The sequence below is a fragment of the Candidozyma haemuli genome (genome assembly GCF_002926055.2).
Source record: "Candidozyma haemuli strain B11899 chromosome Unknown F_2014730914, whole genome shotgun sequence".
In the NCBI taxonomy this organism is placed as follows: domain Eukaryota; kingdom Fungi; phylum Ascomycota; class Pichiomycetes; order Serinales; family Metschnikowiaceae; genus Candidozyma; species Candidozyma haemuli.
Window position 1 is genome coordinate 200,698 of NW_020289912.1, and position 16,946 is coordinate 217,643.

The 16,946-nt window shown below is 43.7% G+C and overlaps 7 protein-coding genes across 7 annotated transcripts; 5 read left to right on the forward strand and 2 right to left on the reverse strand. All coding sequences in view use genetic code 12, as the record gives it.

Moving 5' to 3' along the window:
- Window positions 1-114: 114 nt before the first annotated feature.
- LEA1 (U2 snRNP complex subunit) lies at window positions 115-801 on the forward strand (the record flags this gene model as incomplete). Its single annotated transcript, XM_025487418.1, has 1 exon — window positions 115-801. The coding sequence occupies one exon, from the start codon at window positions 115-117 to the stop codon at window positions 799-801; it is 687 nt and encodes a 228-aa protein (XP_025344434.1).
- Window positions 802-1,160: 359 nt separating this feature from the next.
- CXQ85_003785 (DNA-binding E3 ubiquitin-protein ligase) lies at window positions 1,161-5,744 on the forward strand (the record flags this gene model as incomplete). The annotated part of the gene is made up of 2 exons (XM_025487419.1): window positions 1,161-2,201; window positions 2,310-5,744. The coding sequence occupies 2 exons, from the start codon at window positions 1,161-1,163 to the stop codon at window positions 5,742-5,744; spliced, it is 4,476 nt and encodes a 1,491-aa protein (XP_025344435.1).
- Window positions 5,745-5,914: 170 nt separating this feature from the next.
- Window positions 5,915-7,333, forward strand: CGT1 (mRNA guanylyltransferase; the record flags this gene model as incomplete). The annotated part of the gene is made up of 1 exon (XM_025487420.1): window positions 5,915-7,333. The coding sequence occupies one exon, from the start codon at window positions 5,915-5,917 to the stop codon at window positions 7,331-7,333; it is 1,419 nt and encodes a 472-aa protein (XP_025344436.1).
- An 86-nt stretch (window positions 7,334-7,419) lies between these two features.
- On the reverse strand, window positions 7,420-7,809 carry CXQ85_003787 (tubulin-binding prefolding complex subunit; the record flags this gene model as incomplete). The annotated part of the gene is made up of 1 exon (XM_025487421.1): window positions 7,420-7,809. One exon carries the CDS (start codon window positions 7,807-7,809, stop codon window positions 7,420-7,422), a length of 390 nt encoding a protein of 129 aa, XP_025344437.1.
- A 291-nt stretch (window positions 7,810-8,100) lies between these two features.
- CXQ85_003788 (uncharacterized protein) lies at window positions 8,101-12,705 on the forward strand (the record flags this gene model as incomplete). Its single annotated transcript, XM_025487422.1, has 2 exons — window positions 8,101-10,700; window positions 10,746-12,705. The coding sequence occupies 2 exons, from the start codon at window positions 8,101-8,103 to the stop codon at window positions 12,703-12,705; spliced, it is 4,560 nt and encodes a 1,519-aa protein (XP_025344438.1).
- A 1,621-nt stretch (window positions 12,706-14,326) lies between these two features.
- On the forward strand, window positions 14,327-15,280 carry CXQ85_003789 (uncharacterized protein; the record flags this gene model as incomplete). Its single annotated transcript, XM_025487423.1, has 1 exon — window positions 14,327-15,280. One exon carries the CDS (start codon window positions 14,327-14,329, stop codon window positions 15,278-15,280), a length of 954 nt encoding a protein of 317 aa, XP_025344439.1.
- Window positions 15,281-15,433: 153 nt separating this feature from the next.
- CXQ85_003790 (uncharacterized protein) lies at window positions 15,434-16,660 on the reverse strand (the record flags this gene model as incomplete). The annotated part of the gene is made up of 1 exon (XM_025487424.1): window positions 15,434-16,660. The coding sequence occupies one exon, from the start codon at window positions 16,658-16,660 to the stop codon at window positions 15,434-15,436; it is 1,227 nt and encodes a 408-aa protein (XP_025344440.1).
- Between the last annotated feature and the right edge of the window lie 286 nt (window positions 16,661-16,946).

Genomic DNA, 16,946 nt, shown 5'->3' on the forward strand with positions numbered 1-16,946 from the left:
CTAAGACTGTCTGTCCTGCACCTCTACCCAGGCCTCATTGTATGGCATGAGGGACTAAGGAAAGAGGTATACAGAGGTAGAGCTGCAACTGCCCCTCCAAAGAAACCACTTCCAATGAAACTCACGCCTCAGCTAATATCGCAAGCGCCTGTTTATGTCAATCCAGAAAAGCGTCTCACGCTCAATCTTCGTGACCAGCAAGCGCTCTTTATTGAAAATCTAGACACCACCAACAACACCTACAATGTGATTGATCTAACCAACAACGATATCATAGAGCTCAGTGGGATCCCCGAAAACCTTGATAAACTAGAAACCCTTCTTCTAGCAAATAACAACATCTCGCGTGTGAAGGAGGTGCACAATGAGCACGTCAGGTCACTTTCGCTAGTCAACAACAACGTGACGAGCTTGAGTCAGTTGGAGCCTCTTCGGCACTGGAAGTTGGAGCATCTCGTGCTTCTAGGTAATAAGGTTGTGCAAGAACACAATTACCGGCTTTTCGTGGTGTGGCTCGTGCCCACGTTAAAAGTGCTAGACGGAGAGAAAGTCAAGGCAAGCGAACGAGCCGAGGCGGTTGAACTCTTTGGGGAAAGTTATGAAAAGGCCACCCCAGTCCTCGACGCTATATTGAGTTCTGGCGCCAAGAAGCCCGTGGAAACCAAATCCAAGCAGGAACGGTTGGCAGAGAATACCGTCAAGAAGCTCAGCGACGAAGAAAAAGCCGATCTTCTTCGACAACTAGAAGAAGCAGAAAGCATAGAGGAGGTGGAACGGATCTCTGCGGTGCTCAAGGGTTGAAGTTATAGAAGGCAGAGCCCCCAATATATGAAGTGACGAACGAAGGGCCCTGAAGGGCACCAAAAAGAACGTAGACATTCAACATTCATTAAAAAACAATCTCTTCTATATATCCACCCCGTTTTGTCCCCTCTACCAGTGGCTGAATGGGATCCTCTGATCCTGACATGGCCCATATAGACGCACTCAAATTTCTCACTCAGTGCATTTCGTATTCCAACGTTTTCCCGAATTCCCCACGTATCTCTAGCCCTAGGTCGTCTTGTGCCCTGTGGGAGCTGTCTTTACACTTGTTTGACGCTGAATTACCCGAAATTCCACCCCAAAACCGCCCACTGCCAGAAAACAGCCCGTTCTCTATGACCACCACTCAGGCAAGACCCAGAAGAAAGGGCGCTGGGAACAAAAACTACTCGGATGCGTACCAGGAGCCGCTTCTAGACGACATGGAGCCTAGTGGGGCGCCCGTGAAGGCTCCTTCTTCTACTAGAGGCAAGAAGAGTGCTGCAAAGCCATCTACTCCAGTGCCAACTTCTACAGGGAAGCTTCCGTATAACTGGCAGCCACCAGCTTCACCGGGAGACTATTTTTCACATAAACTTAATTTGGACGGTGCCTACGTGAACACACGCCTCCAATGCCTTTTCTGTCCTGAGCAGCCGACGGTGGGACCTAAGGAGACTGAGAATGATCTAGGTAAAGTGCAACAGCTTCTATCGCTGCACCCGCTGCTACCAGGCACTGGAAGGGGCCAGGCTCGTCGTCGTTCGACGAAAGACCCGTATTTTTGCTTACGAAAGGGCGACTACATTTATATGGTCAGTGAACCGCCAGGAGAGCCTTACTATATTGGCAGAGTGATGGGGTTCACGAGGAAGCAGAAAAAGGAGGATGACGAGGAAGAACCTGAACTTATGGATGCCTCGTTTTTTGTTTTCCAGATCCAGTGGTTCTACCGTCCTAGAGATATTTCCAAGCACACTTCTGACTCTCGTCTTCTCTACGCCTCGATGCATAGTGATACCTGTCCGTTGCAGAGTTTCAGGGGCCTTGTCACTGTGAAACATAAGCTGGAGATTGACGCCACGCCGAAAATCACCAAAGAAGGAACGCCCATGTCGTCGCTAGAAGCGTACTGTTCCATCCCTAACTGCTTCTACTTTGACAAGTTGTTTGATCGTTACATGATCAAGTTCTACGACATTATCAAGACCTCTTCGCTCCTCCAGTACGTGAGCAACACCGCCAACAATAGTCAGAACTATATTTTGGCCATCAACAAACGATTCGAGTTCATCTTCATGGAACCATCGCGCAGTAAACAGTTCATCAACAACTTCGAGTCCAATCTGAGTTCCCACTGTGACGTGTGTTCCGAATGGTGTGCTCCCAACGAATCAGTCACCTGTGCTGGCTGCGAGAAACACTTCCACATGCTCTGTCTAGACCCACCCCTTCTAAAGAAGCCAAGTAGAGGTTTCAGTTGGTCTTGTGCGCTATGTACTAAGAAGCACGAACTAGAGTATCAAAGCAAGAAAATGGTGATGCTTTCTCACGATAATAGATCTTCCAACGAGAGAGAAATCTCAGAGGTGAGCGATACCATGCTTTCTTCTCCTGAAGAGCCTGAAGAAGCGCCAAAGAAATCGCCAGAAATCTCGCTCCCAAAGTATGAGATTATGGCCAAGGATTTCTTGATTGCCGATGCAGACTTGTCTGTGGAAGATAGGAGACTCAAGGAGGAATGGAGTATGCGTTACTTGGGTATCCATACTCGTCTTGAGGACGCTGTTGATCTAGATGACCGTTCGCCATACCCTAGAGCATCTACAAGCTTGGGACCCAAGTACCAGGCCTCCAACGTTCCAGAGTACATTGATCACCCTATCGTATACTACGACGATGGCAAGGCTGGCGAAAACGGTAAAAAGAAAGCACCAGGTAAAAGAGGTGCCAAAAAGAAGACAGTAGAAGAGGAAACAAAGAGACTACCCCTTCCGAAAGAGTTTCAAGATGTTCCACCCAAAGAATTTCCTCAATGGCTTCAGCCAAGGCCAAAAGGCTACATTGAGCGAGGCGTTGACGATGGTGAAGGCGAAACGTGTACGCTCTTGTGGAAGAACAGAGAAGAAGATGTCGCCGATAACTTTTCCAAGTTTGATGACTACGTGCGAGCCTGTAATCCGATTGCTCAAAGACTCAATATGTATCCTACATCTCCCAACTTCGTTGATGCCATTTTAAAGATTTGGCTCGATTGCAAAGGTGACGCAGTTGCAGCTATGGAGAGAGTATCCCAGCTTACCAGAGATACCTTGAAGGAGCCTACTTTCAGCGCAGAAGAGATCAGACGCTTTGAGAATGGTGTCAAGAAGAATGGTAGCGAGTTGTATCCAACTTATAAGCTCGTTAAGTCACAGCCATGTTCCATGGTGGTGAGGTTCTACTATTTGTGGAAGAAACTGCCCAGAGGAAAACAAATTTGGGGTAACTATCCTGGAAGGAAGAAGAAGTCCAGTTCCACGAAAGAAGAGAAACCTCCCAAGGAAGTCGATACGATGATTGACAGCGATGATGATTCGTCTTATGAAAACGAGAAGATAGTGGTCAAGAGACGCAAATTCCGCTGTAAGCATTGCAAAACCTACAAGTCAACGCAATGGTTTAGAATCACGGGGTTTGATGAAAATACCAAGTATGACGAAAACGCTGAAATGGACGATATCGACCCTGATGCTGTGCATGCTTTATGTTTCCGTTGCGCTAGACTTTGGAGAAGATATGCTGTTTACTGGGAGGATCCTCAAGAAGTCGAGAAAAGGAATACAAGAGGTGTTGGCGGCTACAAGAAGAAGGTTGAAGCTGAATTGGTCACCGACTCCGAGAGAATCTTGATGAAAGCGCAGACCGAGGGAGGTGGTCTTTCATATGATCCAGCTGTCTTAAATCCAGGAGAGAGTTCTGTTCTGATACTGTCTGTTTCTTCGACTTCAATACCTGATACTACTGCCAATGGATACGCCAGACGTGTTGCTGCCGTCGCTAATGTTTCTATTCCAGCACCCACTCGCCTTCCGGAACCTGTTTACCAGAGAGCTAAGCCAGGACCTAAACCAAAATCGGTTAAGCCAGTTGCTGCTCCTGTCAAGCCGCTGAATGTACCAGCAAGAACTAATACCACAGCAAAGCGTGCCAATGGAAAAGCAGATGCAGAAGTCAAGCTGGAAGAGCCCGCGGAGAAGAAGAGAAAGCCTCTTATTGCTACTAATGGCGTTACCAAGACCGAGGCGAAGCCAAAGGCAAGACGGAAGTCACCCATCAAGGAAGAGAACAAGGAGGACACTGATGAGGCCATGGTACAGAAGGATAAGTCTGATGCTGCAACCAAGAAGGCTACTACTGCAATGAACAAGAAAAGACCACAAGCAGAGCCTATTAAAGAAGCATCAGCCCAGCCACCTAAACAGAAGAGACAGAAACGCATTTCAGGCCCAGAGTCTACTAGTGTTGCCAGTCCAATCCTCAATGGTGATTATAGACTTCCATCGACTGCGGTAACCAAGATCGACAAGAAGACGTCTTCGAGGTTTGATGAGAATCTGCTCAGGGAACTCATCACTTCATTCAAAAGCAGACAGTTGGTTGATCTCAAGCTGCTCACGCTGGCTTTCCAGATTCCTTCTCAGGCCAAGATTGACCTACCCTTTTCTGTCAACGATAGAAACTGCTGCGTTTGTATGGAGTATGATGATAAGGATGACTCTTTGCTAGAAATGTTGATCTGTTCGAATTGTGGCGTCAATGTCCATTCATCTTGTGCTGGTATTGGTATCTCAGGCAAGCAAAAGCCCGTCAAGCAATGGCTCTGTGATGCCTGTGTCAACGACCTTAGCCCTCATTATACCACCACATACTCCTGCTGCCTTTGTCTTGCCAATGAGCTGAACTATGAAATGTCTATCTTAGGATCACCGTTGGTGAAGCCAGACTTTTTGATGCCTGTGCTTGATTCAGGGAAATGGGCACATTTGCTTTGTGCTTTGTTCTCGCACAAACACATCTCCTTCAGGAACATTGCACCCCCTTCATTTATTTCCAAAGACGTTTTGAACTCTACTGCTACCAAGCAGGTTGGATGTGCAATTGAAAGTGTATCTAATGTTTTCCTCGAAAACTATACCAACAGATGCAGCATCTGCAAGTCTCTCAGTGGTGCCATGATACACTGTGACGGTTGCAAGGACCTGGAAGAGAAGTTCCACATAACGTGTGCTCAAGATACCCCCAACTTCAAGCTTGGTTTCAAGCTCGTCCCACAGCGTATGTCGAAAGCCAACACTAACACGTACATTGGCGAGGAAGCAGGCAAGTTGGAGCCTATTTTACTCTGTCCTAGACACGAACAAAGAGGAGCCATCCACAACATGAGAACGTTGGGTAAGAGAACTCTCAATGGAGAACTCAAGCCGTTGATTCAATTATTCATCGAGGATATTGCTCGTCTCACTAACTTCAAATGCACAGGGCCACAGCTTAAGGCTCAGAATTACATGAAGATGGTGGAGAAGTTCACTGAGACAGAGGAGGAAATGGCTGCAAGATACCGAGCACCTACAGAGTACAGAAAGGATAAAGAGAAGGAGAAGGAGAAGAAAGAGCTTTCCTGTGATGTCTGCAAGATCACTGCTTCGCCCAAATGGTGGCCATCGCCTCAAAACCCTGAATCTGTCAGATGTCGTAATTGTCACCTTCTGGAGGACATTGACAGAATTGCCAGTGCTGAGCTGGAAGGGGACTCTCTTGCAAAGGAACTCAACGAGCCAATCAGAGCAGAGCATTTCGGCCTCCAGGATCCTCTGGACCATATTCTGCAAGTCTACAAGCAGCCCGAGGCACCAAACGTGGAAAGGTCGATGATCACATTGAGTGAAATATTGTGGTGAGTGGGTGAAAAATAAAGAGAGCACCAGTCTGTGAAACGACCACTATACGCACTGGGTTTTTGGTCACGTGCTTTCACCGCTCTTCCAGCAGTCTCGTTTCTTCATCAACAACACTTTTCATCCGGCAATAATTCATTGCATTTAATCATAGCCTTTCGTTGACTTGCATCATGCTTCAGCTTGGAGACCGGGATATGCCCGAGATTCCTGGCACAAAACTAGCCGGCGAGGAACTCCACGAGTTGAGGCTCATGCTCGCAGATCTTCTCAAACGAAGAAATACCCTGTTCCCTGGTTCCCAGCCCGTGTCTTTCGAAAGGCATCATCTCGAGGTTCTAAAAAATAGAGACTACTTTGTTTGTGAGAAGTCCGACGGATTGCGGTGCTTGCTTTTCCTTGTTCATGATAACGCCAGAGGTGAAGGTGTGTTTCTTGTTACTCGAGAGAACGAATTCTATCACGTACCTGGCATCCACTTTCCATCTGAAGTTAAGGAAGAAAACGGTGAAACATATCATCACGGCACTCTTCTAGACGGCGAGCTTGTTTTGGAGACCAAGAATGTCCTGGAGCCATTCCTTCGATACTGCATTTTTGATGCTCTTGTGGTCAACGAAAAAGATGTCACCAACAGACCTCTACCTAAGCGTTTGGGCTACATTACGGAGAATGTGATGAAACCATTCGACAGTTTCAAGGCTCGCCACCCGGAGATTGTTAACGGTGCTGACTTTCCATTCAAAGTCAGTTTCAAGATGATGAAGCTGTCGTACAGAGCAAACATGGTTCTATCCATGCAAGACCAGCTATTCCATGAATCTGACGGTTTGATTTTTACATGTGCCGAGACTCCATACATTTTCGGCACGGACGCTACGCTTTTGAAGTGGAAGCCAGCCCACGAGAATACGATAGACTTTAAAATGAACATGGTATTCAAACAATTCCAAGACCCTGACATGGATCCTCGTGACCCTGATTCCACCTACACTGATTACGATAGCAAGCCTGAGGAGTTCAAGTTGAGTGTGTGGAAAGGTGGGAAAGACTACGAAGAATTCGCCGAACTAGACGTCACCGAAGAGGAATGGGAACAGCTAAAAGGAATCAATGAGCCATTGCAAGGCCGTGTGGTTGAGTGCAGAAAGAAAATATCCAAACCTCCATTTTGGGAAATGCTCCGATTCCGTAACGATAAATCCAACGGTAATCACTACACCATTGTCGAAAAGATTCTTCACAGTATCGCTGATGGTGTTTCCGAGAAGGAGCTCATTGATTCTTGTCCAAATATCGAAAAATCGTGGAAGAGGAGAGAGTATGAAAGGGCCCAGAAGGCCAAGCAAGCACACCAACAACAGGCACAACATGGTAGCACGCATTCACAACCACCACATCCACAACAACCACACCACAGAGTTCTGTCGCCGAATTCGCTGCCTAAGCAACAGAAGCGCCGCCCCTCTGACCTCGATAATCACACGCCGAAGAAGGCTCGCAAACATAGCAGTGCCGAGGCCAGGCCTGAAGAGGCTAGAATGCTTCAAGACATGATGCCTGACTACGAGGAGGAAAGCGATCTGGAGTGAACACATTATTATTTTTTTTGGGTAGGAAATGTATATACGTAAAACGGCTTGTCATTATTATGTACAAATATAGAAGATCAAAAGTATTAACGCTCAAGTTGTATGTTATTGCCAAACTTAGCATAAAGATCCTTCTTGTACAGCGCTAGCTGGTCTTCAATTTCGTCTATCTGGTCGCTCAATTCGGAGATTTTGGTGTCCAAGGACTCATTCTGCTTGTTGATGGCCTCCACGGCAGCATCAACTTTCAAGAAAACGAAAGCATCGCCAATTTTGTACTGGATCTTCTCGTCCTCGTCTAAAAGCTCGATTTCAATGGCCAAATCGTCGATATACTCTTTTTCTGTTTTTAGCTTTTCAAGACGCTCCGAAAGGGTATCTTTTTTGTAAATGAGGGACGAAAACTTGTTGATTTTCTGCTGGTCCTCCCATAACACCTCAACGGCGTTTTGCTGGCCCGAGGGAAGAAGCTCCATGGTTTGGTTTGTCGAAGTCGGCTGGTGAAGATTCAAGATTTATCGTGGATACGGTCATGTGAGTAGTCACGTGGAAGAGTTGGGATGTTGGATATCTCCATTATATGCACTCCCTTGACAGGGAAATATATCCTCAAACCTTAATTAACCCCTGAAGTGGCATAGTCTCATTCATGAGTTACCCCTCTATTGTCGGGGTATATAATCTGGGTCTTTTGCAATTCCTGATATTATATCTATATACTACTTTTCTTCATCTCTGCTCAGAATATATTTTCACCACCTTTAGTAATGACTTTATATAAGTCCTTGTCTGCAGGAAAGGGAATTACTGTTCATCTTTATAAAGATGGGACAACGAGCCCATATGAGGTTATCTTTAAACTCCCATTTATTTTGAAAGACCATACACAATATGTTTACTGGTATCAAATCTTTATTCAGCAGATAAGAGAGGTTTATGGTGATCCTACCGCAACATATATTAATACTTACTTTCATAAGAAAGAGGATGCTAGGGGAAGTATTTCAGATCTCCAACCTCCAGAACGGAGACCCGTGAATGGTTATGCTGAGCATATTGCTCAACGTGTGAAAATGTTTGGCATTGATCAATCAATATTGCTGGGTATTAAAGTATCGAGTCAAAGTCTTGACACTTTGTGTAATTTGCATGAGACAATGACGAAGTATACACCAAGGCAATTTAAGGATTTAATTCATGAGGTTGCACAAGTTTTAGTGCTGTTCGGAGCGTATAATGAGCTTGATTTTATGGATGTGTACCGTATGTGCGTTGCACACTCCTTCTCTGGGAAAGAACTCTTTTACCTTTTGGCCTTGGGTAATCCAGATAATGATGATGAGTTAATCATAAAGAGTCTCTTTCGGTCCATGAATGTGGATAACTATGATTTCAGAGAAAAGCTTTTCAAACTGTGTGGAGAATCTGCCTGCCCTACTAATGAATTGGTGCTTGCATATGAAGGTCAAAATCCTAGCAAGAGGGAGAAAGTTACGGCTTTGAAAAAGGATTTGAATTCGGCTACGAGCTTTATTCCTTCCACTGTTAACCTGCTGGTAAATCTTGTGAGAACATGCACGCACTGTAGTAAGCAAGGTCATACTGAAGACCGTTGTTTCTTAAAGCATCCTGAGTTGCGAACTGAAGCGAATAAGAGAAAGAAGAAGGCTCATTGGACAGAAATTAAAAATAAGAAGCGAGCTAAAGCAAAGAAGGACAAGAGCCAACAAGAAAAGCCTAAGGGAGAAGAAACTGCTAAGTCATTTCTAGTTAGTCCTCATCTGTCTAAATCTAGTGGTCTGAAAATGTGTTTCATTTGGGATTCGGGAAGTCCGATACATTTTGTGAGTGATTTGACCCTTTTGAGTGGTTATGTTAAATGTCCGAAGTTCTTTGGTGACTATGGCACACACCATTATTTAGCCCCTGGTTATGGCCGGGTTACTGGGAGAACTATTTCTGGTAAAGTAATCACGATGGCGAACGTCTATTACATACCTGATGCCTCTGCTAATGTTATTTCGGCTTATCATGATTTCGGATTATCGGTTTCGAAATATAGACTGGATTTGTTCGATAGTGATGGAGTCAAAATTGGTGAGGGTCGCAGTCCTGGTCATTATATGATCGATTTGGATTGCAAGGTTCATGACAATCCCGGAGTGACGCTTTCTCACTCGGAGATCAAGGCAGCGCATGATGACATGAAAATTAATCTAGTCAATGTGTATGCATTAAGGTCCGTGAGGTGGGAGACAAAAGCAACTTATGCAGAAAAGGATATGGAACATCACATTCGTGCTGGACATCCTACATATCAACAATATCTCGAACTTCAGAAGAAATTTTCTTTTCTTCCTAATATTGATAAGGACATCAGAGAACACTGTGATGCATGTCAACAGGGTACCATGGTCAACTTTCGTAAAGATCGTGAATCAGAAACCATTGCTACCCATCCTTTGGAGTACTTGCATGCGGACATTTGTGGTCCTATATCACCAGCTGGTTTTGATGGTCTGAAGTTTTGTTTAGTGGTTGTCGATAAGTTTACGAGGATGTATTATTGCTCGCCCATGACTCGTAAGGAAGACACACTTGGCAATTTTTATGCTATACTTAAGAGGTTAGTTGATGAATTCCCCGGTGAGAAATTCAGGCAAGTTCGTGTTGACAACGGTGGAGAGTTTCGTTCTAAAATGTATTCGAGAGGACACAAAGATATTTTCGATCATTTTAACATCTCCTTGAAATTTACCACACCTTATAGTTCACATCAAAATGGTCTCGCTGAACGAGCCATTCGTGCTATTCTGACGAAAGCTAGAGTTCTTTTACTTCAGAGTGGTTTACCGTTAACATTCTGGCCTGAAGCGTTTAAGACTGCTGTTTTCACCTTGAATAACAGCCCGAAATCCCAGAATCATTGGATTATTCCTATGTCATATTTATCCCCAAGAAAATATGAACGTTTTGAACTATGGGAAGCATCTCCTTTCGGTTGTTTAGGTTACTTTAAAAAGTACAAGGTGAATGCTGGTAAGAAGGTTGATCCTCGTGGGGGTAAGTGTATTTCGCTAGGCCCTGCTTTAAATCGCAAAGCCACGAGAGTTATAGTCCTTGATAATGATAAACTTACTGAGCAAATTGTTGAAACTCATCAGGTTAAATTTATACTGAAGAAGTTTCCATTCTTGGGTGTCCATTGGACTGTTGATCATGATTCTATGAAGAGTCATATTATGAGTGAGAGTCATCCGAACCATTTCTGCGGAGATCCTGAGGAAGAGGATGATTCAATGCTAAGTCCAGATTATGTTCCAGTTGACCAAACTGATGAAAGTGTTGTGTCTAATCAGCAAGAAAAGTCCACTGAACCGCATGGTGGTTTTACCTCCTTAAATAAGACAAGTGAGGAGGATGTTTCCAACATGAGTGATAAGGATTCCGGAGACAGGCTGGAAAATGAATTGTCACATTCGGTTTTGAATAACGGTGCACTGCACCCGCAAAGCGAACGAAGTGGGACTGTTGAGCTGCCTAGAGCAGTTCCTGAACAGGATAATATTAACCGACGGGCTACTGAGGATGAAAGTCAACATAGTCCTCGTATGCTGAGTCGTCTTGCTGGGAAGCATAAACTTAACTATCGTCAGTTATCAGGCAAAAGAGACAACAGAGTTCATTCTTTGAGAGGGGGAGATATTATGATCTTGTCAGTCACTCCTGGAGATGATTACGTTTCCAAATCACTCACTCTGTTTGTTGAAGCTTTTGAGAGGAACAATGTTACAAGAATTATGTTTACTAAAGTTCGCTTTGAACCAGAAACCTATAAGGAAGCTATCTCATGCGATGAAGCTGATAAGTGGAAAACTGCTATAGATTCTGAACTTGATTCATTGAGAGAGAAAGAAACATTTGAGGAAACGACTTTACCTTCAGGTCGTAAGCCGATTGAGTATAAGTGGATATTTACCATTAAAGACGGTGGTAGATATAAAGCTAGGTTGGTCGCGAAAGGCTTCTCACAAGTGCCAGGTAAGGATTATCAAGAAACTTATTCACCAGTTGCTAAGTATGATACTATTAAATTGTCTATTGCTTTGGCAGCTAATCTTGGTATGACTGTCCATCAGATTGATGTTAAAACGGCATTCCTCAATGGTCCCCTAGGTCTTGATCTTTATCTCACTGTACCCGAAGGTCTACAGACAAGTCAGAATAAGGGCAAAGTCTTAAGGCTTAAACGCGCATTATATGGACTTAAGCAAGCTCCCTTGGTCTGGAATTTGGAAGTGTCCAAGACATTAAGGTCTATTGGACTTGTTCCTTGTGTCCGGGAACCCTGTCTTTATTATTTGTATGAGAGTGGTGTTTTGCTCTTAGTGGCTCTTTATGTGGATGATATGTTGATAATGAGTTCTGATATTAAACTTATTGAAAAGGTTAAGCAAGGTTTGTCTATGGCATATGAGATTAAGGACCTTGGTCCAGCGAAGAAGTTCTTGGGAATGAATGTTAGTCAGTCTGATTCAGTGATTACATTATCCTTGGAGGATTACATTTCTAAGCTTATTAGTTTGCATTTGGATCAGTCTTCTCAACCGTGTGAAACACCTTATTATTCAGAGTGGTCAGACTTGTTATGTCCTTTAGTGACTGATGAACTTTATCCCAATCCCACTAAGTTTCGAGAGATAATCGGGAAATTACTATTTGCCTGTACGACTGTGAGGTATGATATTTCCTTCATAACAATTGCGTTAGCGAGATACTCAAGTAAGCCAGCCATGAAGCATTATAAGGCATGCATGCGAATATTACGGTATCTCAAAGGAACGTCAGATTTTGCAATTCGTTACAGAAAAGTCAGCAAGCCAAAACGTTACGTTGATATCAAAAGTTATAGCGATGCAGACTGGGCTAACTGCAAAGAGACATTTAAGTCTGTGTCAGGTAACATATTTTTCATTGAGGAATCTCCTGTTATTTGGAAGTCTAAGAAGCAAACTTCAGTTGCTCTTTCTTCATTAGAGGCGGAATATTATGCATTATGTGAATGTGTTAGAAGTGCTAACTGGTTAAAGTTTCTACTTACTGAATTACGTCTTTGGAATCTACAGCGGTGGATTATCACATATGTGGACAACCAGGGTTGTAAGGATGTTTGTGACCAAGAGCATTTTACTTCTGATCGTACTAAGCATTTTAAGATTCGTCTTAGTTTTATTAATGATGAAGTTAAGAAGGCAAATGTGAAGGTATTGAAAGTTCATACAAAGAACAATTTTGCTGACCTCATGACTAAAGGCTTGAAGCAAACTGATTTTAAAAGACTAAGGAATACTCAAGAAGAACTGATACTATAGATTGAGGTTTTCGTCTAAGAAGGGGTGTTGGATATCTCCATTATATGCACTCCCTTGACAGGGAAATATATCCTCAAACCTTAATTAACCCCTGAAGTGGCATAGTCTCATTCATGAGTTACCCCTCTATTGTCGGGGTATATAATCTGGGTCTTTTGCAATTCCTGATATTATATCTATATACTACTTTTCTTCATCTCTGCTCAGAATATATTTTCACCACCTTTAGTAATGACTTTATATAAGTCCTTGTCTGCAGGAAAGGGAATTACTGTTCATGGGAACTCATACGGCCATAAAAAGCCCCCAGGGTAGTGTAATTACAGTCGAGTGTTGTGTTACCTTAAAAGAGGCAGCAAGTATTATCCTTGCTTGCATCTTTTGCCGCTTGGAGCTCGAAAGGCTTACTTAGTGGACTTGGCTTTGTGCTGCCTAGGGTCCATGTAGACATAGCTGAAGCAACAGCAAGTAGGTCTAAAACTAAATAATAAAGGCTTCAGCTCTAAAGTAGTGGAAGAAAGTTTCTTAACGGTTAACCAACTGTTCTTTGTTTCCGCTGTTTACTTAACCTTCATTGCTCGTATCTTGAAGTTAGGTATTCATGGCCAGAGTAGTAGATTGAGGGCTGGCCCAATCTCGACGGAAACCAGTGTACTAACAGATTTGGCCCAGTAAAGTTCTTTTATTTGGAGTCTCGAACGAAAAGAACATTTATTTTTGTTAAACAAGACAGTTATATGGAATCCAGGTCAACCTACCTGTTCATTCCCAGACTACTTCTGTGTTTTCGCAGCCATTTTACGAGAAGCCATCAAAACGTGAACTTCAAGCGTGGTTTATAAATATTCTAAAGATACCACTATCTAACCAAATACATTCATAAGATGCCCCAGAAGCCCAGAATTGGCCCCAATACTGCTGAACAACTGTCAGTGGCAGAATATGGAGTTTCTGCTTGTTTCCTGGTTCGCTAACAAGAATGGCCTTCTAAGTACCCAAATTTGACTGTTTTTATCCAATAATCATACCTGAGACTCCTAAAGACACCTGCTACCGAAAAACGAACATACTCAGGACTTAACCTCCTTCAGGCTTGAAAGGTGGGAGCTCTAGTGGGCCTGGTTGGTGGGGTTCTAATGTATGGGTGTACGGGTGCGAATCTGGATTCTGGCGGGTTGGCTGCGAAAAGTAGATGGATTCAGCCTTTTTGATGCTACTTCTTCCACAGATAACTCTCTCTACTCTGATCCATGGCAAACTGACTTGAGATATTGTGAGAAGCCATTTATTGGGCTTCATACCGTTGGCTGTTTTCCTTTGATGTTTTTGTCCTTGTGTTTTTGGTATTTGAGGAAGCGGAGCTAGTAATCAGTTAGTATCTGGTTTGTCAAAGCGAAGAATGTAGTATGAATAGGGAAAGTATAAGGAATCCCTTTATTTTTTACATTTGAAGTTCTATAAGTCACGTAAAGTCAACGTACCCATTTAATATATTCGTATTAAGCCTTTCCCTGGAAATGACCTCAGGAAAACCAATACTCAAACCGGAAACTCCAGCTTTTATTATTTATACCATTATATATAAAAGAAGCCTTTCTCTATTTCTTTTTTTTCATTAACCATGTCAGATATAAAGTCTCCTGTTAACTCTCAAGACGAGATCCCCCAGAAACTCCCAGAGTTTCAAGAGATGGAGATTGAAGTTCCTGATGACCCAGAAAAGATACCAAAAGAAAAGCACAAGAAAAGAAGTCCTTCCTTCAAAAGAGCTTTCTTGATTTTGGTTTGCCTTGGCTTCCAAATCTGGCTATGGATCCCTACTATTCCCACTTCCACTCTCAAATACAGCGTTGGAGGTCTGGGAGATTGGTATGACTTTTCGAGGTTTCTTTTAGAGACGTTTGAAGATGCTTCGCCTGGATCTACTGGCAAAATGGCAGAGTTTATTCCCGAAAAATGGCCTCTTGGAGAGACACAGTATTACATTCATTACTATGGTTACTGTAGAAAGTCAGAAAAGAAGCCAACCGTGTGCCACAAAAGCTCAGACAATCCTCTTAAAAGAATTGTTTACGATATCGGCACGGTGCTTGCACAAGAAATGGAGACCACCAAGATGAATCAAAATCATATTGCTTTATCATGGGAAAAAGCCATGGGACTGGCATTGGACAAGGCTAGGAAAGCTGTTAAGGAAATTCCAGATGCCGCCAGATTTTTGAATGGCACTCAACAAAGGGAAATTAAAGAATCTACTATAGGCATTATCAAGGAGTTTGATTGGGACTTTTGGAATGACCCTACACAAATACTAATTGTTCTGACGGTGTTTTTTTGGTTTGGAACGATATTTCTTCTTGTCCGTCATTTTTTATTCACGTTTATGGGATTTCTAATTTTGATTTTGGGTAACCTTCCAGCTTTAATTTATGCCAGTGCCATTCGTGGTAAGCTGCTGGGGATGTTTGTCAAGACCCATTATTTGGGCCATACCATGATATGTGTTGCCATTGAAGTTATGGTGATAGTAGCCATGTTCTGCTGGACTGAGAGGGAGGATGAGAAGATATCTTAGCTTAGAAAGGTTAGAAGGATGTTCAAAGAAAATGGTTCCTGATATCTCTACACATCACAGTAACCAGAAGCCATGGCACAACGAATCCTAGCTGTCATCTACATTTTGTTACCTCTTATCACTTCTTAACTCATTTGGAATGCTAAAGTGCTTTCAGAACCATGGAAGCTTGGTATTATTTTCCCAGACCATGTTACCCAGCTTCAACTTGTCGTCATCGGCATCGTTATTATACATTATGGCGCTTCTGGAGGAATTCTCCAAGTGTGAGTCGGCGCCATACTTCTTGACAAACTCGTGTTGCGTGTGGTTGGAGAGCTCAGATTCCCACACAATCAATGAAGTGAAGTTCTTCAAAGGGTCAGCTTTGTGGGGCAGCTCCAAGTACCGCTTAGCAAGATCAACAAGCTGAGCTGTGTAGGTATCTCTATCAAAATCTGGGGTGTTCACATGGATCTTAAGCACGGTGGCATGGTTGTGGAAATGCTGCTCCTCTTTAGAATAGTCGTAGTCGTACGTCCACACAATGAAGCCAATGTGCTTACCAGTTTCAGGACAGTCTAGACGGATACCAAAGTGTTTGGGCTCCACGTCCTCAAACTGGCCGACAATGTGCTCGTACGAGTCGTTCCATACATCGAATTTGGCCGAGTCGTGGCCAAAGATCCTGGTGGAAAGAAACTTGGCACGCAAGTGGAACCAGTCCACGAAGTCGGCAGTGGGAACCACAGATATACGCTCAATGCCATCCTCATTAACCTTAGAACGCATTTGCGCTGCAAAATGGTCCCTGTAATGTGCAAAAAGGTACCCAAAGTTGTGGTACTCAACCAAGGAAGCACCTGGTGGGAGCTTGAGAGGCTCATTGGATGGAGAAAGCGGGATGTTGGTAAGAGGCACTTCAAACGACTTGAACCCGTGGTTAGCGTAGTACTCGCCAATCTCCGAGTAAAGGAACGTAAAGCCATTGGTGCCAAGGTACTCATCGCATCTCACCTCATCCATGCATTTCTTCACCATCATAGCAGCAAACCCGTTGCCTCTATATTCTGGATAAGTGTAGACAGCGCCAATGCAGCCACTCAACACAGGGATCATGGAAACAGCGCCATTCTCCTTCTTAAAACGCCATGCTTGCCGAATCAACAATTCCATCGAGCTCACCACACTGCCTGAGCTCTTATTCTTCAATGCAAACACGCAAAGCCTGTTAACCTTCGAGGAGGTGATTTTGGCCTTGGAAAGGAGAAACTCTCTTTCCACATATTCCTGCTCAGGCAAAAGGTTCTTCCATGCCTGGGCGTTCTTTGTTCTAGTGTGGTTGATTGATGGCAGGTCGTGAAGCCTGTCGAGATAATATTCTTCTGCGTTGTGAGGCATACCGATTGATAATAAAAAAAAAGAATGGACACCTCCAAAAAACGTGGATCTCACTGATATATAAAGATCAAGGAATGACTTGAGGAGTTGCTTTGACCCACCAGTGCAGTGCAACACTCTAACGGCAGGTTGTAGAGACTCCACGGCATCTAACGGTAGGAGGGCGCGAAGAGGCAGTGGGCCAAAAATGGCAGTTACCGCGAAAAACACATAGACTGTCAGTCGCGGTTATCGGCGGCAAGGCGATTAGAGTTGGGTGGGAGGATCGCGGAATATCTAGATAAGT